At 42.4% G+C, this 23,682-nt stretch overlaps 1 protein-coding gene across 2 annotated transcripts in view; it reads right to left on the reverse strand.

Moving 5' to 3' along the window:
- JADE1 (jade family PHD finger 1) overlaps positions 1-23,682 on the reverse strand; it is a 348,115-nt gene that overhangs the window by 125,455 nt on the left and 198,978 nt on the right. Inside the window, exons 6-7 of one of the 2 annotated variants that reach the window (XM_030191738.1) lie at positions 22,679-22,711; positions 9,111-9,322 (exon numbers count right to left, since the gene is read on the reverse strand). In XM_030191738.1, the coding sequence (XP_030047598.1) occupies positions 9,111-9,322; positions 22,679-22,711 (245 nt within the window). The remainder of the gene's footprint in view (positions 1-9,110; positions 9,323-22,678; positions 22,712-23,682) is intronic. The other variant, XM_030191739.1, reaches the window with a different exon arrangement.

The raw sequence follows: 23,682 nt of genomic DNA on the forward strand, positions 1-23,682 counted from the left end.
TATACAATCATATGACACAAGAAAATAAAATTACTAAGCATAAAATTAAGAAATATTAAATTTTGAAACTGCAGAAAAAGCAACTTATAATCTATTGCTAAAAATTTTTATATAAAACGTTTTGCAAAAAAATGTGATTGAAAAATATTTTTTTAAATATTTTTAATAAAGAGGATTTTTGAATAAAAATGTTTGAATATGAAATTGCATATAAAGTTAATCCTTAAGAAAAGGAAATCTACTGTAGCTGAATTTATTTTTCAAAAGGGTGACTATAATAAAATGAAGAAAATGGTTAAAAAGAAGTGAAAAAGGATCGGCTGCTAAGGTAAGGACACTAAATCAAGTGTGGACGCTATTCAAAAATACCATCTTGGACGCCCAGCCCACATGCATTCCATGTATTTGAAAAAGGTAGAAAGAAGAGAAAACGAAAGCCAGCATGGTTAAAATGTGAAGTAAAAGAGTTATTACAGCCAAAAGATTGTCCTTCAAAGAATAGGAAAAGGACCCAAATGAAAAAAATAAGAAGCAACATAAGCACTGGAAGTCAGATGCAAAGCATTAATAAAGGTGGCTAAAAAAGAATATGAAGAGAAACTTGCCGCAGAGGCTAAAACTCAACAACTTTCAGGCACATCAGAAGCAGAAAGCCTGTGAGGGAATCCTTGGGACCGTTAGATCACGAAGGAGCAAAAGGAGCACTCAGGGAGGACCAGTGGCATAGCCAGACTTGACATTTTGGGTGGGCCCTCAGCTAATATGAATGGGCACTGTGGGCCCTTCCTTTCCTATCCCCCCAAATCCATTCTTGTAGCCCAAAATGAGCCTTAGCCTTCCCTTTCCTACTCCCCCATCCATGTAGCCTACCATCAGTCCTATCCTTTCCTACACTTCATCCCTTCCTGTAGCTAGCATCAGCCCTGCCCTGCCCTATTCCCCACCCCACAGTGTGGCATCAGCCCTACCCTTCTCTACCCCCCTCCCCACAGCCCACCCAGAAACACATCAGCATTAAATATAAAACTTTTTTTTTCTTTAACATCCTGGGATAGGCAGCTCCCAGCCCTCACTCTCTTCTTTCATTCATGGAGCTTCTACCTCTCCGTTCAAAAAAAAAAAAAAATTCCATCAAAGGCAGAGAGCCTCGTGCCCTGACAAAAGCCCAACACAAAAGTGGCAACTTCATACCTGAGAATATCTCTGTTCCGGTCAACAACAAAAGTCCAGTTTAAGTCAACAGACAGCTTTCAACTTTACCCATGGCTTCACTTCAGCAATGCATGAAAAAAAAAAATTAGCGAACTATTTGGAAATACAGTGTCCCAAGTTCTCTTCCCTGTTACAATGCTCGGGCAGTCCCGCAGCTTGGATGCCATTTCTGCTGCTTCTTTTCTTTGGCAAGTGTCCAGTTGTCTGTGGGGAAGGGAGTGTGGGGCTGCACTTGCTCCTCGCCGTCTCTCCCTCAGTGTTGTGAATGCGCACAGCCATTGTATGTGGACAGAAGCCAAACCTCTGGCTGCTATTTGCTTCACTCCCCCTTCCTCACCACTTCCTCATACCCCGGACTTGCACTCATCCCATAAGGCAGGGCTTCAGTGGTCTCCAGATAGGCCCGCATGGTGTTGAGACTCTCCAGTGCTCTTGCAAAAGTGACAGGAGGTTGTTGAATTTCATCAGCATGTGCCTCGCTGCTCATTTCTTCATCTGTTCCATCATCAGCCATTGTTGCCTGCATGTAGGAGCATATCTCAACATCAGTGCTGTCTTCAGCTTTTTGTAGATTGTAATCAACAGCTACGTAGCGATGGAACTCCTCTTCAGTAAAACCGGCTGGGATGTCAATAACCTCTTCATCTGACGCGTTTGCAACAGTGGCACCTGTTTCATCCCTCTCCACATCCTTAACAAAGCTTGCCCGCTTGTAGCAGTTCACAATGGTTGCCTGTGTAACATGATTCCAGGCTTCTTTCTGCATATGTAGGGAATTCAACAATGACAGATTACGAGCCAGTTCTACAGCATGTTTATCCTTCCCAGTCTGGTCATCCATAATGCTCTCAGATGACATAGCACAAGAGTCCAGCTGTGCTCCACCACCCCTACTCACCAAAATAGCCATTGTCTTGACCTCATCCTCTCCTCTTCCGGCTCACCCTCCAATTTCCACGCCTCAGCTCTTCCTCTCTCTGATCATCACCTGATCACCTTCACACTTCTTCACCCCCCCCCCCCTCAGCCCCGCCCAACATTAACCACTACTTCCAGGAATCTCCAGGCTATTGACCCTCCCACCTTATCCTCTAGTATTTCTAATCTCCTCCGAGTCTGTTGACAAGGCTGTCTCCGCTTACAATGCCACTCTCTCCTCTGCTCTGGACACCCTCGCACCATCCATCTCCCGTCCCACAAGGCGTACTAATCCCCAGCCCTGGTTGACCCCTTGCATCCGTTACCTTCACTACTGCGCCCGATCTACTGAATGCCTCTGGAGGAAATCTCGCACCTATTCAGATTTCCTTCATTACAAATTCATGCTATCCTCCTTCCAGTCCTCCCTATTCCTTGCCAAACAGGACTACTACACCCAACTGACCAATTCTCTCAGCTCCAACCCTCATCGTCTCTTCGCCACCCTAAACTCCCTCCTCAAAGTTCCCTCCGCTCCCACCCCCCTCACTCTCTCCTCAATCACTGGCTGACTACTTCCGCGACAAGGTGTAAAAGATCAACCTTGAGTTCACTACCAAGCCACCTCCTCCCCTTCACCCTTCAACCCTCTCCCTCGACCAACCAACCCTGGCCTCTTTCTCCTCCTTTCCTGATATCACCGAGGAGGAAACCACCCGCCTTCTTTCCTCCTCGAAATGCACCACTTGTTCCTCTGATCCCATCCCCACCAACTTACTTAACACAATCTCTCATACTGTCTCCCCCTCCATCTGTCATATCCTCAACTCTCTCTCCACTGCAACTGTCCCTGACACCTTCAAGCACGCCGTAGTCACATCTCTCCTCAAAAAACCATCACTTGATCCTACCTGTCCCAACTACCGCCCCATCTCCCTCCTACCCTTCCTCTCTAAAATACTTGAGCGCGCCGTTCACAGCCGCTGCCTTTTTTCTCCTCTTAGACCATCCTCGATCCGCTTCAATCCAGTTTTCGCCCTCTACACTCAACAGAAACAGCACTCTCTAAAGTCTGTAATGACCTGTTCCTTGCCAAATCCAGAGGCCACTACTCCATCCTCATCCTCCTCGATCTATCCGCCGCTTTTGACACTGTCAATCATAATTTACTTCTTGCCACACTGTCCTCATTTGGGTTCCAGTGCTCTGTCCTCTCCTGGTTCTCCTCCTATCTCTCCCACCGAACCTTCAGAGTACACTCTCATGGATCTTCCTCCACCCCCATCCTGCTCTCTGTTAGAGTTCCCCAGGGATCTGTCCTTGGACCCCTTCTTTTCTCAATCTACACCCCTGTGCTCACTGATCTCATCTCATGGTTTCCAGTATCATCTTTACGCTGATGACACCCAGCAGTATCTCTCCACACTTGGCATCACTGCGGAGACCCAGGCCAAGGTATTGGCCTGCTTATCCGATATTGCTGCATGGATGTCCAACCGCCACCTGAAACTGAACATGGCCAAGACCGAGTTTATCGTCTTTCCACCAAAACCCACTTCTCCTCTTCCTCCGCTCTCGATCTCAGTTGATAACACCCTCATCCTCCCCGTCTCATCCGCCCGCAACCTTGGAGTAATCTTCGACTCCTCCCTCTCCTTCTCTGCGCATATCCAGCAGACAGCTTCTTCCTCTAACATCAGCAAAATTCGACCTTTCCTCTCTGAGCACACCACCCGAACCCTCATCCACGCTCTCATTACCTCATGCCTTGACTACTGCAACCTACTCCTCACTGGCCTCCCACTTAACCATCTATCCCCCCCTTCAATCCGTTCAGAACTCGGCTGCACGTCTTATATTCGGCCTGAACCGATATACTCATATCACCCCTCTCCTCAGGTCACGTCACTGGCTTCCGATCAGATACCACATACAGTTCAAGTTTCTCCTTCTTAACTACAAATGCACTCAGTCTGCAGCCCCTCATTACCTCTCTACCCTCATCTCCCCTTACGTTCCCGCCCGAAACCTCCGCTCACAGGACAAATCCCTCCTCTCAGTACCCTTCTCCACCACTGCCAACTCCAGGCTCCGCCCATTCTGCCTCTCCTCACCCTATGCTTGGAATAAACTTCCTGAGCCCTTATGCCAAGCCCCCTCCCTACCCATCTTCAAATCCTTACTCAAAGCCCACCTCTTCAACGTGGCTTTCGGCACCTAACCTTTATACCTTTCAGGAAATCTAGACTGCCCCAATTTGACGACCCCTACTTGACTGACTGTACATTTGTCCTTTAAATTGTAAGCTCTCTGAGCAGGGACTGTCCTTCTATGTTAAATTGTCCAGCGCTGCGTAACCCTAGTAGTGCTTTAGAAATGTTAAATAGTAGTACTAGTAGTAAATTGACTATTATGCCCTGATCCATAGGTTGGATCAGAGAGGTAGTGTTTGGTGGCAGGAAGACCACCTTGACGTTAGACAGCCTGACATCATCCCTGTGTGCAGCACAGTTATCACAAAGCAGCAAAATCTGATGCTTTTGTGCCCGCATTCTAGTGTCTAACTTCTTTAGCCACTGCTTCCCCAGTCATCCATGAATTTGCATTAGTCTCGTATGACACAGGAAGTCGCTTAACTTTCTTGAAGCAATGGGGCTGTTTGCTCTTTCCAATGATGAGGGGTTCCAACTTCTCACTCCCATCCATATTGCAAAGGAGGATTGTCAGTCGGTCCTTTGATGTTTTACCTCCAGTAGTTTCGGCACGTTTGAATGCAAGTGTTCCATCAGGAATCGCTTGGCAGTCGAGACCATTTTCGTCAGCATTGAAAATGTCACGAGGTGCAAACTCGTTCAAGATGGTAGGAAGAACTGAAACAACCCAATTTTCAGCACCAAAGTCATCAGCGTCTTGTTTCTCACCATGCTGTTTCTTGAATTTTATGCTGTTCATCTCCTTCCATCTTTCCAACCATCCAACAGTGGCTTTGAATTCAGTCAGTCCAAGACTTTCTGCTACCTGGTTAGCTTTCTCCATAAGCAGTGGACCACCGACAGGAAACTCTGCTCCTGACTCGAAAAACCATCGAAAAAGAGCATCTTCTACCTCCTCAGCTTTTCCCGCCTGTTTTCGTTTCCGTTGTGGATTTGTATTGTTTTGCCAGTCTTCCAGAAGCTGGTCTTTCTGCTTCAAGACACGTGAAATTTGACTGGGATTGATACCATATTCTTTAGCAATAGATGCTTGACTGTTTTCTAATTTTTAAGAACTTCTATTTGTTCAGCCAGTGTTAAAGTCTTACAGTTCCGCCGCGACGACGACCCCAGTGTACGCCCTAACAACATTCTTTTTTATTCTGCCTGTAGCAGTAAATTTGAAATCTCGTTGGTTGTCAACGGCTTCCATATTAAATGCGCGCGCTTATGCGGAGTCTTTCCTGCAGAGGAGCGGTCTTGAACCATGCATATAAGCGAATCCTGCACTTATCAGTGGTGCACTAAAACAAAGTTTGTCCCCATAGGAACTGATGGTGCCAAAAACGGGACCGAAGTACGGCATGCAGGTAAACAGAGCATGCTCTTATACAACGTGCACTTAAATGGAGTGCACTGTACTTCAATGAAAAAATTGTAAACCTATGCAACACGCTACCTAAGGACAACACCGATACCGAAAACTTCCTTAATGATTTGGACCCAACCTTTGGAGCATATCCAGCTGACCGAACCTGGTCAAACTTCGCTCTCCTCACCGTCGAAACAGTTACCCAGGCGATTAATAGGTTCTCCAACACTCACTGTAAACTAGATACCTGTCCCAACTACCTAATAAAATCCGCCCCCGACAGCTTCATAGCAGACCTCACATCCCACCTAAATTACATGCTTCATTCAGCAAGGCCTCTTCCCTAAGGAAAATGGCAATATTCTACTCACCCCTATACCAAAAGATACCAAGAAAAAAACAAATGAAATCACTAACTACCGTCTAGTAGCATCTATCCCACTGGTAGTCAAAGTGATGGAAAGCATGGTAACCAAACAACTTACTGATTATATAAACAGATTCTCAATATTACACGAATCAATCAGGATTTTGTCCCCTCCGCAGCACTGAAACAGTACTAATAACTCTCCTAGCCAAATTCAAGCAGGAAATAGCAACAGGCAAAAGCATCCTTCTCCTCCAATTCGACATGTCTAGTGCATGGTAAACAATTACTTCGGGATTGGTGGACATATACTTAGTTGGATCAAGGGCTTCCTAACCACAAGAACATATCAAGTGAAATCAAACATCATATCACCGTGGAAAGCAGACTGTGGAGTACCTCAAGGATCATCGCTATCACCGATCTTCTTCAACCTAATGGTGACCCCACTGGCCAAGTCCTTATCCAACAAAGGCCTTAACCCTTTCATCTATGCAGACGATGTCACAATATACATTCCCTACAAACATGACCTCACAGAAATCACCAAAGAAATTAAGCTCAGCTTGAACATCACAGACTCATGGGCAAATGCATTTCAACTAAAACTCAATAAAGAAAAAACTGTCTCATCCTCTCATCCCAATACAGCGCTGACAACCCCATAAGTATCTATACCCCAGATTACACCCTCTCTATCGCAGAGAGTCTGAAAATCCTCAGCGTTACAATGGACCGTAACTTAACACTAGAGAGCCAAGTGAAATCCACAACAAAGAAAATGTTCCACATTCTTCCTGAGGGAAACATTCCGCAACCTGATACAATCAATAGTACTAAGCCACGTAAACTACTGCAATGGAATTTATGTGGGATGCAAAGAACAAACATTAAAGAAACTTCAGACCGCTCAAAACATGGCAGCCAGGCTTATATTTGGAAAAACACGATTTGAAAGCACAAAACCCCTCTGTGAAAAACTACACTGGCTCCCAATCTAAGAACGTATTGCTTTCAAAATCTGCACCCTGGTTCACAAAATTATCTTCAGTGAAGCCCCGGGATACGACAGGCCTCACTGACCTACCAACCAGAAACACAACTGAATCAACACGAACATATCTAAATCTGCACTACCCAAGCTGCAAAGGTCTCAAATACAAATCAACTTACGCATCCAGTTTTTCTTACATAAGCACACAACTGTGGAATGCACTACCAAAAGCCTTGAAAACAACGTACGACCACCTAAACTTCCCTACTGATCCAACCTAAATGCCTGATCTCTGCAACACAAAAAAAACCAAAGTACTTAATGGACATAACACAACTCTTCTGCTTTACGATTCTCTAATGTGACTGTTCCATATGAACTTTATCTTATCACAACATCACTTTGTATTTGTTCACAGCGGAGTCTGCGAACGCCTCTCCGGTACTAGGTAAGCCACACTGAGCCTGCAAATAGGTGGGAAAATGTGGGATACAAATCTAACAAATAAAGTAAATAAAAGAAAAACATCTAGGTGTCTTTGTAGATAATATGCTGAAATCTTCGGATCAATGTGCAGCAGCGGCCAAAAAAGCAAATAGGATGAATAAAACCAAAATAAAACCAAAATACTATAGGATGAATAAAACCAAAAATACTATAATGCCTCTATCACTCGGTTCAAAGAAGAGCGACCAAAATGATAAAAGGGATGGAACTCCTCTCATATGAGGAAAGGCTAAAGAGGTTACGGCTCTTCATTTTGGAAAAGAGATGGTTGAGAGGAGATATGATTGAGGTCTACAAAATCCCGAGTGGTATAAAACACGTACATTTGATTATGATCTCTTTTTCCCATTTTCAGGACACAGACTGTAGAAGTCCGCCTGGCGCTCTCCTTATATTCCAATTACTGGAACTGCCATCAAAGTATACTCCAGCCTACATGATCAGTAGGTCCACCTGGCATTGTCCTTGCGTTTCAAGTAATTCCCAATGTGGCAAGTGTTTCTTTCATTGTTTAAATTAGAGTTTTTAATGTTTTCAACAATAAGTTTAAACTAAAGTATTAAAAGCAAAATTTAACTATCTTGTTCCTAATTTAATAAAGTTAATACAAGGCAATGGAAAAGGCACACTGGGCTTAGAGGTAGGTAAAGGGAAGAGTTTCCTTCAATTTATGCATGAAACAGTAAACAAGTCATATTCAGGGTAATTTTATAATAGGGTGCCTGGTTTAAGAGAGGAAGTAGGCTCCTATTTAAGGGCTATTTTATAAAGAGACACCTATGAGTCTTTACAGAATACTAGAATGGCAGAAATTGTGCCTTGAATTCAGGTGCAGATATTTACATATGCACAAGTAGGTATAAATATTCTCATGTAATCTGTGTGTGTACTTGTGAACTCTGCTCCGTATATACTGGCAAAGTGCATGCCACATCACTGCACGTATTTTTACGCCTGTTACAATTATATAACCAGACACATACACATGGAAATGACTTTATAAAATTATCTCATGAAGGGAAGTATGCTCTAGTGGTAATAGTGATGAGCCTTAAGTAAGGGGGAAAAAAATGCCAAAACCTCTGAATTCAAGCTATATGTATTTACTATGGGGCTCATTTTCAAAGCACTTAGCCTTCCAAAGTTCCATAGGTTTCTATGGAACTTTGGAAGGCTAAGTGCTTTGAAAATATGCCTCTATGTATCTGTGTAATCCTCCCAATTCCTTGTAAAAATAAAGGCAACATTATTCCCTATCAAGTTCTTCATGCAGCCTACAAGCCAAAACATGCCACCAAGTCATCCATATCAGAGGGTTTTATGTGTATTTTTAAAGTACTCAACAGTAAACTGTACAGAACTTTGCATGGAAAAAAAAATCACACATTAAATCTTCTCTGAACAGACTGTTACTGCTAGTTACTGCTAGTAAGAAAAATGCAAAGTTTTCTTGGCTTCTCTCCCATAATCCTTGTAACCCCAAACTTCAAATTAAAACAAGTTAACAGTAAAGCAACTCCTTTTTGCATAGGCTTCCTATGAGTATACCTGATGTACACAGATGTTGCATTTATCACAAAACACCATCTCATTTCCATCTTCACCATCTGGAGACTGACAGACATCACAGACCACATCTTCATCATACTCTATTCCCAACCCTTCTTCTGTCTCAATGGCATGATTCATATTGTCATAGCATCTCTGTTCAAATGCCTCAATGACTCTTTCCATGGTATATTCATCCAATTCAGCCATTCCTGGAACAAATGCAATACCATGTTAACTACAAATAAGAGCACACAGAAAAGCAATGTGAAAAACAGCTCATCAAAAATATATAAAATACTGACTGCTGCTAATGTTTATGACCATTTATTCAATTTACAAAGCAGCTCGAGTGTTACCACATCTGACACTACTCAAAATTATTCTAGCATCAGAACACCCATTGCACATTTTATTCAGCACTTGATATACTGCAAATGGATTCATCAGTGGTGACTATGCAGTTTACACATTATATTCTACAATCACTTTCCCTTTAATTTCTATAAAATTGTATTCATGAAAGGTGCTAGAATCACTGCACCTAAAACTGAAGCTTGAGCTTTGAACATCCCAGTTTATTACCATTATATAAACTTATCTCATGTGCCTGAACAGCTAAACATGTCTTCCCAACACCTCTAAATCAGGTATCTCAAGATCTGCAGTTCCTCTCTACTAGTGCATTCACTGAAGCCCCCTTCTCCTACATTCATATCAAAAATATTACAAAATACTTGGATCATAAGAACATAAGCGCTGCCATACTGAGACAGACCGAAGGGTCCATCATGCCCAGTATCCTTTTTCCAATAGTGGCCAATCCAGGTTACAAGGACCTGCTCAGACTCTCTCTACAACCATCCCACCAGCACTGCTTTCTCAAACCAGCAGCGGAGGCAAAACAAAGAACAGCCATCATTGTCCCATACCCGCAGAATCAATTTGGAAACATACAGCATGCCCCATCTGTCTCTGATACACACACAAAATGTTGGCCCAATTGAGGGAAGAATAAGCTGTACAAAACAACCCTCCCCAAGGATTCAATATGAAAGTCTGTTCACACCCACAAAGAATCAAACAACCCAGAAATACTACGCTAATATTTGGTAACCAATGCATTTATTGTCAGGTGTTAATGTTATTCCTTTTCAGGATTTTAGTGCTTGTCACAAGATTCCTCACTCGCATAGAACTTTTTGGGAACATCTGACTCAGATCATCGAACGTCTCTATCCTGTGTCACCAGATCGTCAATCCACAGTCTCCTGTTTCAGCAATCTATGTCAATCCCTCATGAGCCCAAAGTCTGCATCTAAATTGTATAAACTCATGCAATTGTCAAAACCTAACAAATGTTCTGACCTTACTTCTGCATGGGAAAATGAACTAAACGTCTCGCTGTCCAGTAGGGAGTGGGATCTTTTTTGGACAAAAACTATGCGCGCCTCCTTTTCAACTGCTCTTCTACAGTCTACCTACTATATTGTCCATAAATCCTACTGGACACCTGTAAAACTTGCTAAAATAAAACAAAGTACCTCAAATCTATGTTGGTCATGTCAATCTGAAGTGGGTTCACTAGATCATTTGCTATTTTCCTGTTGTAATTTGCAATCATACTGGCGTTCGGTTTGGGGCACTAATCAGAAGATATTTAAAATTCAAGATACTCTGTCCTTTAAAATACTAATCCTCAAGGCTTCAACTCCTGGCCTGCCAATCCCTCAAAAATATTTTACATTTTTTAACAATGATTCCTCTTGCCCTCCATCTGATTGCACCGCATTGGAAAAATAATCAGCTTGTTTCTTCATGAATGGTGGAACCTGCTGTGTTCATACAGGCGATATGAGGAAATAGCTGCCATAAGGTTTAGTCATGTCTCATCCTTTTATAAAGCATGGTCACTGCTGGATAGCTATGTAATCCTGCAAAAGGGAATTAACTTCCTAATAGTATGTTTGTATATGCTGTTCTACTTCAATTTTACCAACCCACTGTCACATTTTGTATTTTTTTATTTTAATAATATATGCAGAGGAAGTGACGTCAGCTCCTGGAGATGGCTGCCTAATTGCAGAGCTCCGTCCACTCCGGGACGATTTTCAGCGCTTCCCCGATAAAACAAAGCGAAAACCCCTCAAACACAACAATCGCGGAAGCGATGGCAGCAAAGAAAAAATTGGCCAAATTTAAATTTGCATCCGAGGCCCCGAATGCAAGTAAAGCAGCAGGTTCCCGGGCGGTAAAACGAGGGACCAAGATGGCGGCTGAGGACTATGATTCGGAGCCAGACCTCGAGGAGAACGCGATTAGCGATACAGAGATCAGTAAGCAAGATTTTGTACGCTGGTTCAAAGAACTCAAAACGGAACTGGTAACGACGAGACGCAGTATCCACACAGCAGTTGCGGAGCTGCGGGAAGAGATGCGAGAGATCGGGAACAGGCTGGCAGAGACGGAGGAAAAGGCGGAGGCCTTAACAGAAGAGGTGAGAGAGCTACAGGAATCCCTAAAAGCAGAGAAGCAAACAACAAAAGAGATGGAGGCAATATTGGAAGATTTAGAAAATCGCACACGGCGATGCAACCTGTGCTTTAAGGGAGTGCCAGAGGAAGACCAATTTAAAGACGTAGTACAAACAGTTAAAGATTTCTGCACATTCCTGTTCCAGCACGACAGTAGCTCTAGCGAGGCCGTGGAAACGGAGACTGTGGAAATAGAAAGGGCACATAGAAGTTTAGGCCCGCAGAGAGGGGGAACACCGAGAGACATAATAGCTTGTTTCCACAAATTCCCAACTAAAGAGGCAATATGGCGGAAAGCGAGATCCATGGGAGTAGTCGAGTGGAAAACAGGGAAAATTACAGTATTTCAGGATTTGGCTCGAAAAACATTACAAAGGCGCAAAGACTTTAAAGAAGTCACGACCTATTTGCAGAAAGCAGGGCTGCGGTACCGGTGGTTGCACCCATTTGGAATACAAATAACAGCTGGCAATATCACCCGGAGGCTACACTCGCATGTGGGGGCCTGGAAAGTACTGAGTGAAATGGGATGTACAGACCTCCCGAAAGAGGCGGCTGGGACACAGCAGCAGCAGCAACGAAGCCCAGTCAGAAGGGAGCAGAATGGCTGGCAGAAGGTGCAGGGGCGGCGTGAGCGCCTTTCACAGCTTGCGGAGAGACAGGACCTTGAGACTGAAGATGGAACCTGAACAGTATAGAGTATGGACTTTCAGGACATAATTTTGGTTAGAGGGAAAGCTGGAAGGGTTAGGAAGGGGGGAACACTTGCGACACTGGTTTGAGGGGAAAATGTTTAGAGTGGAAAATTGAGGGGGAGTGCTGATTAGAGATTGTTTTCACTTCAAAGGCTGCATGGCCCGGATCTGGGAGGGATTCACTTCCTTAAGGGCAAACTGGCTGGAGAGGGTGGCAGCCAGTTGCGGGACAGGCCCATGGGGGGGGGGGGGGGGGGGGGGGGGGGGGGGTTAAAGGTGGGATCGTGGAATATAAATGGTTTAAACTGCCCAAAAAAGAGAAGTATTATCTTTAGAGAATTGCGCAGAATGAAATGGGACATTGCTATGTTGCAAGAAACCCATGTTAGGACACAGGACACTCCATTAATTTTGAATAAGGGCATAGGAGAAGGCTTTACATTGGCCGATCCCAGAGGGAGTAAAACAGGAGGTTTGGTCATTTATGTGAAAGAACACTTGCAATTTGTCAAAGAGGCCATCTATAAAGATGGAGAAGGAAGATGTATTGCAATTAAGGGGAAGACTAACAGTGGTCCGCTCACATTAATAAATGTTTATGCCCCTAATGTGGGTCAGGGAAAGTTTTATGAACATATCAGAGCAGAATTGATGAACTTTGTAGAAGGCAGGGTCATTTTGGGGGGGGACTTTAACTTCCCGGTGGATGAAATGGATCATTCCAAAGGACGGATGGGAGGGGGAGGGAATAGTAGACGCCTATTACTAAAATTGATGAGGGAATTAGATCTAAATTGACGTGTGGCGACTCCACCATCCAGCCCAAAAAACATTCACCCACTATTCACATGCTCAAAGCTCTTACTCCAGGATTGATGCGATTTGGTGTAGTAGGGAGCTATGGGGAGTGGTGAATAATGCAGAAATTGAAAGTATACATGCATCTGATCACGCCCCAGTTTGGATCTCATTGGGAGGTATGGGCCACCGTGTGGGTGGACAAGTCTGGCGGCTTAATGAGACCTTATTGGATCAGGAGGGGGACTGTCAGGAGATTCGAACAGCGATTAAAGAATATCTAGAAATCAATGACAACGGGGAGGTGAGGGAGGGAACCTTATGGGATGCCTTAAAGGCGGTGATCAGGGGACACCTTATTCGAAAGGGAACATACCAGAAAAGGACACGGGAACAGCACGAAATGGAGGTGCGTAGAGAATTGGTGAGGCAAGAAGCTAGGCACCAGCAGGAAGGGGGAACACAACAGTTACAGGAACTCCTTAAGTGGAGATCAGAGTTGCAAACTATACAGATGAAAAAGATGGAATTTCAGAGGCGCTTGATGCAACAGCGATTCTTTGAATTTAGTAACAGGGCGAGAAGTATGCTCGCTAGGAGGTTGCGTGAGAAAAGGGTGAAAAAAACGATTCTTAAAATAAAAGGAGCAAAAGATGCAATGTTTTATAGGGATGAAGATATTAGAGAGCAATTTGTGAAATACTATACAAAATTATATACTAAAGGAAAAGAGCACCAGAAAGAGGTAGTACAAGAGTACTTGCAGGATTTAGAATTGCAGAGGATTACACCAGAGCAAAGGGAGGCACTGGAAGCTCCGATTGATTTACAAGAAGTACTGACTGTCATAAAAGGCCTAAAGGGAGGGAAATCACCTGGTTTAGATGGGTACACGGCAAAATTTTATAAGGTTTTCCAGCAGGAGTTAGGGCCATTATTGGTGAGGATTGGGAACGCTTGCTTTGTAGAGGGCAATCCACCACTTAGTATGCGAGAAGCAGGGATCTCAGTATTGTTAAAACCTGGCCGAGACCCAACAGTGTGTGGATCCTACAGATCAATCTCCCTCATTAATATAGATGTTAAGATCCTAGCTAAAATTATGGCTGAGAGGTTGAAGGAGATACCTCCCGCCCTGATACATGAGGACCAATCAGGCTTCATAGCACGACGACAAGTAGCAGACAACATTAGACGCACTCTAAATCTCATCTGGGGGGGCACAGAAAAGTGGCGACTCCCTAGCACTCCTCACGGTCGACGCTGAGAAGGCGTTTGATCGGGTCGGAGTATTTATGGGATGTAATGCTGGAGATGGGATTGGGAAGTGTTTTCGTGGGATGGGTAAAAGGCTTATACTCAACACCGGTGGCTAGGATTAAAGTAAACGGGGGCTGGTCAAGTCAATTTGCTATTCAAAGGGGAACTAGGCAGGGGTGCCCCTTGTCCCCATTACTATTTGCGATCTCGATAGAGCCGCTGGCCCAAAGAATTAGAGAATTAAGGGATGTTAAAGGGGTTAGGATGGGGGGGAGGGATCACAAAATAGCATTATTTGCAGATGACATTTTATTCTATGTGGGAACACCATTGCTGACATTACCTATAATTGAGAGGGAATTAGATGCATTTGGAGCATTGTCGGGATTCAAAGTAAATTTCGACAAATCTGAAATAATGGGAATAACAATATCAGAACATGAAAAAGAGCAGATGGGAAGACATTTTGCATTCCGGGTAGTAGCCACTAGTTTTAAATACTTGGGTATTTGGATTCCATGTGATTTAGACAGCTTATATGTGTTGAATTATGTTCCCCTAATCAGAGAAATACGAAAGGACCTAAATAGATGGAAGATGAGCTGGCTGTCATGGTGGGGCAGGATAGCAGCCATAAAGATGAATATTTTACCTAGATTACTGTTCTTGTTCCAAACCCTACCAATCCCAGTCCCAAAGGGGGAGCTTCAGAAGACACAAACAGAGTTGGGTGGGTTTGTTTGGGGAGGGCAGCAAGCTAGACTTTCCCGGAGGACCCTATGGAGGGCGGTGGAGCAAGGAGGGAGAGGTATGCCAAATATACTTTGGTATTACTGGGCAGCTCAACTGAAACAAATTGGTGTATGGAGCAAAGTGGATCTGTCGCCTATCACAAGGTTAGAACAGATTTTTGTTCGGGGGGGGGGGGGGGGGGGGGCGGCTTGATGCCCTTCTATGGGGTTCTACTCCAGAAGTTAATTATAGGAAGATGGCATTAAACCCTTTTGTTTCACATCTCAAGAAAAGGTTACAGGGAGCCCAGCACACATCTACCTATGCTTGAATTACTCAGGAACCTGGATTTCCAGGAGGGAGGGACGGTAGGATATTTTCTACATGGTTCCAAAAGGGCTTGATTAGATTCCGGGATTTCCTAGACAATAGTTCAATCAGAAATTTTACGGACCTTAGAAGGGAATATGACTTGCCGGAGACGGACATGTATGCATATCTTCAGGTGAAAGATTATATTATAAAAGAGAAGGGGATGAAAGAGGGCCCAATTAAAAGTGAAAAGTTTGAAAATCTGTGGGGGGATATAGACCTGAGAGGGAAAGGGATCACTAAACTTTACGAATATATCAGGGGAAGGGATTTTGTAAAATTGCCATTTATGTATGCATGGGAGCGAGATCTCGAGACCGAATTTACAGAAGCAGAATGGCAGAAAATATGTATGGAAGTTAAGAGAGCATCCATTTGTGTTCTTATCAAAGAAAATGCCTACAAAATATTGAGTAGATGGTATTACACGCCAGATAAAATAAAAGCAATGTTTCCCAATGCTTCAGACACATGTTGGAGATGTGAGAAGGAGAAGGGCACATATTTTCATATTTGGTGGGAATGCCCAGTTCTACAGGTGTTCTGGAAAGAAGTAATAAATTCATTAACTAAGATGGTGGGTATCGTGTTCCCCCGCGATCCAAAATGGTGTCTTCTAGGTTGGGGAAACAGAGGGAGGAAGAAGTGGCAAAACAGAATATTGCGTATGGGTCTGGCCGCTGCAAAAACAATGGTGGCACTAAAATGGAAACAAATTAGGGGACCCACAAAGACAGAATGGGCAGAGAAACTTAGATTGGTGGCTGCTATGGAAAAGATGACATATAGACGCAAGGGGCGTCATAATCCCAATGCAGAGGAATGGGTACATTTGGAAAAGTTTTTTCTTTCTGGTTGAAGAAATTTAATGAAGAGGGTGGGTTAAACCAAAGAAATAAGAGCGAGGGGTTGTGGGGGAAAAAGAGGCTTGTGGAAAAATGCTCATATATTTATAAGTTGAATTGTTGAGGGAACCTGTGGTTCTGTAATGTTGTAAACCTGTTTGATCAATAAAAATTTTATAAATGAAAAAAAAAATATATGCAGATGTATTTTTCTAGAAATATTGTATTGTTTAAAATTAATAAATAAGGTTTGGAAAAAAAAAAAACCAAACAACCCGGAAATAAATGATTTACTGTGGGTTTTGACAGGGTACACAGAAACACCAACACCCCCATAGGATAGCCCTGAATGGTGCCTTCTCTGTAATGGAAAATGAAAATACTCCAGGAATAAACTCTGAAGTTCAGTAAAAAAACAAACATCCAATGTACCAGATAAGAGCTCAAAACAAACACAAAAAGCTATTACGGATGGGAGACTACATCTTCATCAACTTGAGATCATAGTTCAAAGTACTACTAATAGGTGATTTTAATATACCAGATGTTGACTGGGGTAACCCTATTGCGAGGTCGTCTAGAAGTACAGTAATCCTAGATACTCTACAGGGAGAACTATTCTAGCAGTTGGTAATGGAACCCACATGGGATGAGGCCATACTGGACTTAATGATTACGAATGGGGAGAGCGTTTCTGATGTTATAGTGGGTGATCATATGGTATCCAGTGATCACTAGATACTGTGGTTCAATATTAAGGCAGTTGTGGAGAGGGTCCATTTAAAGAGAAGGTTCTAAAAACTAACTTTATTCAGACAGGGGATTACCTTCAAGGAGTTGTTGTCTAGATGGGAACCTCTGGAAGAAGTTGGAAAGCAGTGCGCAAAATTGAAAGGAGCTATTGTAAAGGCAACAAACCTTTTTTTAAGGAAGTAAATACAAGTAAGAAGAAAATGAGGCCATTTTGAACAGTAGTAGCTGAAAAGATAAGGGAAAAAAAAAAGGATATCCTTCATAAACTACAAGAAATCATAGAAAGAGAAAGACAAGTGACAATCTCTGGACAAACTAAGAGAAGCTGGTAAAGTAGTCAGGAAAGCAAAGATGCAAATGGAAGAAAAAATAACTAAAGGTAAAATGGGAGAAAATAATTTTTTTAGATATGTAAGTGATAGAAGGAAGTGCAAAAGTGCCATTGTGAGATTCAAAGAGCTGATAAAGATAAGGTGGAATTGCTTAACAAATATTTCTATTCTGTGTTTACAGCTGAATGGAGAAGGACTACAGACGACAAAAAAAAAAAAAAAAAAAAAAGAAGACGAATAGAGGTGTGGCAGTCCCTAAAAAACCTTCAAAGGATTGTGTGTGAGGAGCTAGCTAAATTAAGGTAGACACAGAGAAGGGGCTGAATTGGCATACATCTGAGGGTACTGAAAGAACTTAGGGAAGTTTTGGAGACTCCGCTGGCTGACCTTATCAATGCTTCTCTAGAATCGGAAATGGTCCAAAGGACTGGAGAAAAGCAGATACAATCCTTCTCCGCAAAAGAGGAAGTAAAGAGGAAGTTGGGAACTACAGGACTGTAAATTTGACTTCTGTGGTATGCAAATTAGTGGTAACACACGTAAAACAGAACAGTAAAGTTTTTCTCTAGAGTTGGGAATGGTCCCAAAGGACTGGAGAAAAGCAGATATGATTCCTCTCCACAAAAGAGGAAGTAAAGAAGAGGTTGGGAACTACAGGCCTGTAAGTTCGACTTCTGTGGTAAGTAAATTAATGGTAACACTTTTAAAACAGAACACTGAAGTTTTTGGAATCCAGAGGATTACAAGACCTGAGGCAAAAATGTGTTTATTTATTTATTAGGATTTATTTACCACCTTTTTGAAGGAATTCACTCAAGGCGGTGTACAGTAAGAATAAATCAAACATGAGCAACAGGCAATTACAGCAGTAAAAATATTCAAATAATAATACAAAGTATGGCATAGTAAACTACTTACAATGTCAACACAATATGTAAAAGAACATTTTAATTGACAGTGTAGGGTATAAGCAAAGATAGAACATATAGATAGGTAAGAGAGTAAGAAGAGTTAAGAGAGTAAGGTGACTAATTTAAAGAAAGATGCACATGAGGTCAGAGAGATGGTTAAATATATCTAGGGTAGGCGTGGATAAACATGGTTTCACTAGTCCACCTTGTCAGACACACAAGGTGGACTCCTTAATCCACCGCACAATAGTAGCCTTAGAGGTTACATTACCCTTAGTTCACCCCAAAAGGAGCGAAAAAGGTGATTTCACCGACAGAAGTCAGAGAAGCGAAGGAAGGGATTCCTAAAGGACAAGGCCTGCAATTCCGAAAAGTCTTCTGGCTGATGGAATAGCCACCAGAAATACTGCCTACAACTTAGGATCCTTCAGAGTAGCTTTCTTCAATGGTTCAAAGGGAAATTTCTGTAAAGCCTTGACCAGAGTTAAGTTCCATGTAGGACAGATCAAATGCAGAGGCATAAGATAGTTTATCTCTTTAAGAAAGCGCACCACATTGGGACAGCAGCCAAAAATGAATCCTACAGCAAGACAATATCACCACTTGAACTTTAGACAGGCCCTTCTTAAACCCTTCCTGCAAAAAGGCCAAAATTTGAGGCAACGAAGACTGAAAAGGAGAAACAGCCTGTACAGACCTCCAAGCTTCAAACACTCTCCAGACTCCGGCATAAGCTGAAGTAGAACGCTTCAGTGACTGAAGCAACATAGTAATCTCCTCTTATGGATAGCCTATCTTTCTATCTTGACCTTTCAACAGACAAGCCATAAGACCAAAGGGGGAAGAATTTTCCACCTGAATGTACATAAGTATTGCCATACTGGAACAGACCGAAGGTCTATCCAGCCCAGTATCCCGTTTCCAAGAGAGGCCAATCCAGGTCACAAGTACCTGGCAAGATCCCAAAACAGTACAATACCATTTTATGCTGCTTAGCCTAGAAATAAGAAGTGGATTTTCCCAAGTCCATTTTAATAATGACTTAGGGACTTCTCTTTTTGGAAGATATCCAAACCTTTCTTAAACTCTGCTAAGCTAACTGCTTTTACCACATTCTCTAGCAACAAATTCCAGAGTTTAATTACATGTTGAGTGAAGAAATATTTTCTCTGATTTGTTTTAAAATTTACTACTTTGTAGTTTCATTGCATGCCCCCTAGTCCTAATATTTTTGGAAAGAGTAAACAAGCGATTCACCTCTAACCGTTCCACACCACTCATTATTGTATATACCTCTATCATATCTCCCCTCAGCCGTCTTTTCTCCAAGCTGAAGAGCCCTAGCCATTTCAGCCTTTCCTCATAGGGAAGTCATCCCATCCCCTTTACCATTTTTGTCGCTCTTCTCTGTAGCTTTTCTAATTCCATTATTTCTTTTTTGACATGCTTTGACCATGTCTCAAGGAGATATTCAAGATGTGGTCCCACCATGGACCGATACAAAGGCAGTATAACATCCTCGTTTTTATTTTCCATTTCTTCCCTAACAATACCTAACATTCTATTTGCTTTCTTTGCCACCGCAGAACACCGAGGGTTTCAAAGCATCGTCAACAATGACTCCTTGATCCATTTCCTGGTTGGCGACTCCTAATGTGGAACCTTACATCACGCAGCTATAGCTCAGGTTCCTCTTTCCCACATGCATCACTTTGCATTTGCTCACATTAAACGTCATCTGTCATTTGGATGCCCAATCTCCCAAGGTCATCTTGCAATTTTTCACAATCCTCTTGCAATTTAACAACTTACTTTATGTTGTCAGCAAATTTAAATTCCTCACTAGTTATTCCCATTTCTAGATAATTTATAAATATGTTAAAGAGCAGCGGTCCCAGCACAGACCCTTGCAGAACCCCACTATCTACCCTTCTCCATTGAGAATACTGACCATTTAATCCTACTCAGTTTTCTATCTTTTAACCAGTTTTTAATCCACAATAGAACTTTATCTCTTATTCCATAATTTTTCCAATTTCCTCTGGAGTCTTTATTTTATTTTATTTGTACCACTTTGTCAAATGCCTTTTGAAAATCCAGATATACAATATCGATCAGCTCACCTTTATCCACATGGGTCTCTGACACAGGAGATCTAGAAGCAGGGAAAGCCGAAGCAACTTATCTAGAAGGAGTTGAATCAGATCCGCATACCAAGGCCTTCTCCGGCCTACTCCTCCATGTCCACCCCCCTCTGGAAAAGTGTATCTATCCCTTCTGAAACAAAACTTTTTTTTTTTTTTTTTTTTTTGCTGAACAACCAAGGAACCTTTCTATAAGGTTCATCATTGGAGTTCCCCATTTCTGAGTAATTAGCAAAAGGCTGCCAGACACAAAATCCATTCCCCAGGGTCCAGAAGATTTCAAGTAAAGTTTCAAGTTTAATTCAAACTTAATATACTGCTTTGGAGTAACACTATCAAAGAGGTTTACAACCAACTTACAAAAGGAAAGATCTACAATATATTTAGAAAAGAAAAAGAGCTGAAGCTGAGCAGAAAAAGTAAGACAGGAACTGAATCTAACTCTATTTAGTGTCCAAGATCCAGAACCCAGAGAGGCTGTACTTGGCATCTAAAGGTCCAAACGCCTTGTGAAGCAAATGTTTTAAGTTAGTTTTAGAAACAATGGAAGTTCCAGATAGAGGTCTAATGGAATACAGGTCTATAAGGAATGACCTAATACGCTAAATAATCTCTTCCTAATAGTAGAAAGATGAACAGAGAATGTGATGGAATTTGGAAGTGGTTACATCGGCAGAAACAGGGTAACCCTACAAGACAATAGCGTAACAGAAATTAGGAGGTATGTGGGTTTGCCTCAATGAAGAATCTTGTACACAAAAAGTAGTACTTTATAAGTGGTCCTGTAAGATACAGGAAGTCAGTGCTCTATTTGTAGGAGAGAGGTAATATGCTCAAAGCACCCCGCACCTGTAAAGTGGCGTAAGGCAGCATTCTGTACCAATTAAATGCTCAGGTAATCTGCCTGGACATTCAACTTACCAGCAATGTGCACTACAGAATAAATTAGCACATGGGCTCCCAAGCATTGAATCAACAGACGCACCTTTAGTGCGAGCTGAGAACTTCAAGTGCCCTCTACTTATTTACATAAGCTATTGTCATCATGTTGCCCAAGAGGATCCATACAGGGTTTTCCACACAGGGTTTTCTTGAGTATGCCTGAGCTCCAGACAGTTGATGAGCCAGCAAGCTTCCACCACCATCCAAATGACGAGTGGTGTGGTGGAGACAATGAGCTTTCCAGCCCTGTAGGCTCAAACACATCATCACCACTATCCATAGAGGCGATGCTAACATGGTTTCGCTGAGAAGGTTGCTTGACTGTGCCACCGTTTCATACTGGCGTTCGCCTTCAGTGTCCAAAGGAGGCGTAGATTGTAATCTTGAGAAAATGGGGACCAATAGATCAAAGAGGGACTGCTGAAGAGGTTTCATAAGGGCCCTGACCCAGGGAAACACATTGCGTCGTCATGTATCACAGGACCTGACCATAATCCCACATGCAAGGCTTTGGGTGCTGCAACAAATGACAGATCTGGCAATAAAGTTTATCCCTACTGATTTCCAGAAAGAATACCTTGCCCTGTTGAGTGTTGAAACAGGCACTCAAATATTCCAGCAATTGGGTTGGGTTGCCATTTGCTCTTCTGGAAATTGATAACCCAGCCCAGGGACTGCAAACGTTATCACCCAAGCAGTAGCAGACATGCTCTCCTGAAGAACTGGGCTCTGATCAACTAGTCCAAATAGGAATGAACTCTGATGCCTTCCTTCCTCAGGAACGCTGCATGACTACCATAACCTTGGAACCGTGGAAAGCCAGAAAGGCATGCCCCTGAATTGAAAGTGCTGCCCAAGACTGCAAAGCACAGGAAGAACTGGTGAGGTGGTCAAATAGAAATATGGACGTATGCCTCCTTGAGATCCAACAATTATAAAGGCTCAATGCTGCTAAAATACTATCTTCACAGCTGCAGCCAAGTTCTCAATATAAATTACCACCTAGTATCGACCTTTAAGAGACCTTGTTTCACATGAGCACATATACTCATAACTCACCCTTATCATCATAGGTCAGGTAGTAACTTATTCTATTATTTTAATTTAAAATTTTTTGTATGATTCAAATTTCAAATTAAATAGCAATCTTGTTCCATTTTCCACAATTTAAAATATTGTCTCACTTATCTTAGTCAACGTTCATCAGAACACAGTTATCGCATGAGTAGGACCCCAAAGCCGACACGGACCATGTTTCGCAACAGCTGCTTCAAAGGCTGATCCTTAAAAATAAAATAAATCAGTTTGTAAAACAAGGCATAAATCAAATCACTTACTATGTGCTGAATCGCTCATAACGAACCTGAATAGGCAATCACGTCTTATATTCATTCTCTTTACTATGATGGTGCCCTAAACAGGAAGTTCCATTATACATAGTCACATGACTCAAAGAACCAATCCAATGCAGAGTTTCAAACCAATCCAAATCCAAATTCAACCCATCAGGTACAATGGTGTTCAAAATAAAAATCCATCGCAGTTCTTTATAGTTAAGTAATCTATCCACATCAACACCTTCTACTCCCAACTCAATTTTATCAATAACCCTCCACCGCATGTCATTTACAGTATGTTGCTGTTCCACCCAATGAGCGACCAACGGTGCTGTCATGATCTGATTCTGAATCTTGGATTTATGCTCTTTAAGTCTAAGTTTGACTGGTAAAGTGTGGCGGTGTATAAAGGTTTTAAACACAGAATGTCCTAGTCCTACATAGATGAAATTGCAAGGGCATACAATGGCAAATTATATAAGCCAATTCACAGGTGGTGTTGGATATCACTAAAATAGGACAGCAATATCCCACTATGTTCCACTGAACGTCTTGAATTGTAGACCCACACCGCTAGCAATGCCCACATTAAGAGTGGCCTCTTAGACATATGGCAGATTCACCATAATCCACCCTTTTGTAGGACAAAATTTCTCCCAGAGTTTTGCCACAATGATACGCTAATAATGAAAACATTCATGAATAGTTAATATATCCCAATATTTAAAAATAAGTGAGAGTCACCACCGAAATTAAGAGTATAAGTACTGCCATACTGGGACACATCGAAGACCCATCAAGCCCAGAATCCTGTTTCCAATAGTGGCCAATCCAGGTTACAAGTACCTGGCAAGATCTCCAAAACAGTACAATACATTTTATGCTGTTTATCCTAGAAATAAACAGTGGATTTTCCC

This window comes from Microcaecilia unicolor, chromosome 2 (assembly GCF_901765095.1).
Source record: "Microcaecilia unicolor chromosome 2, aMicUni1.1, whole genome shotgun sequence".
NCBI classification, from domain to species: domain Eukaryota; kingdom Metazoa; phylum Chordata; class Amphibia; order Gymnophiona; family Siphonopidae; genus Microcaecilia; species Microcaecilia unicolor.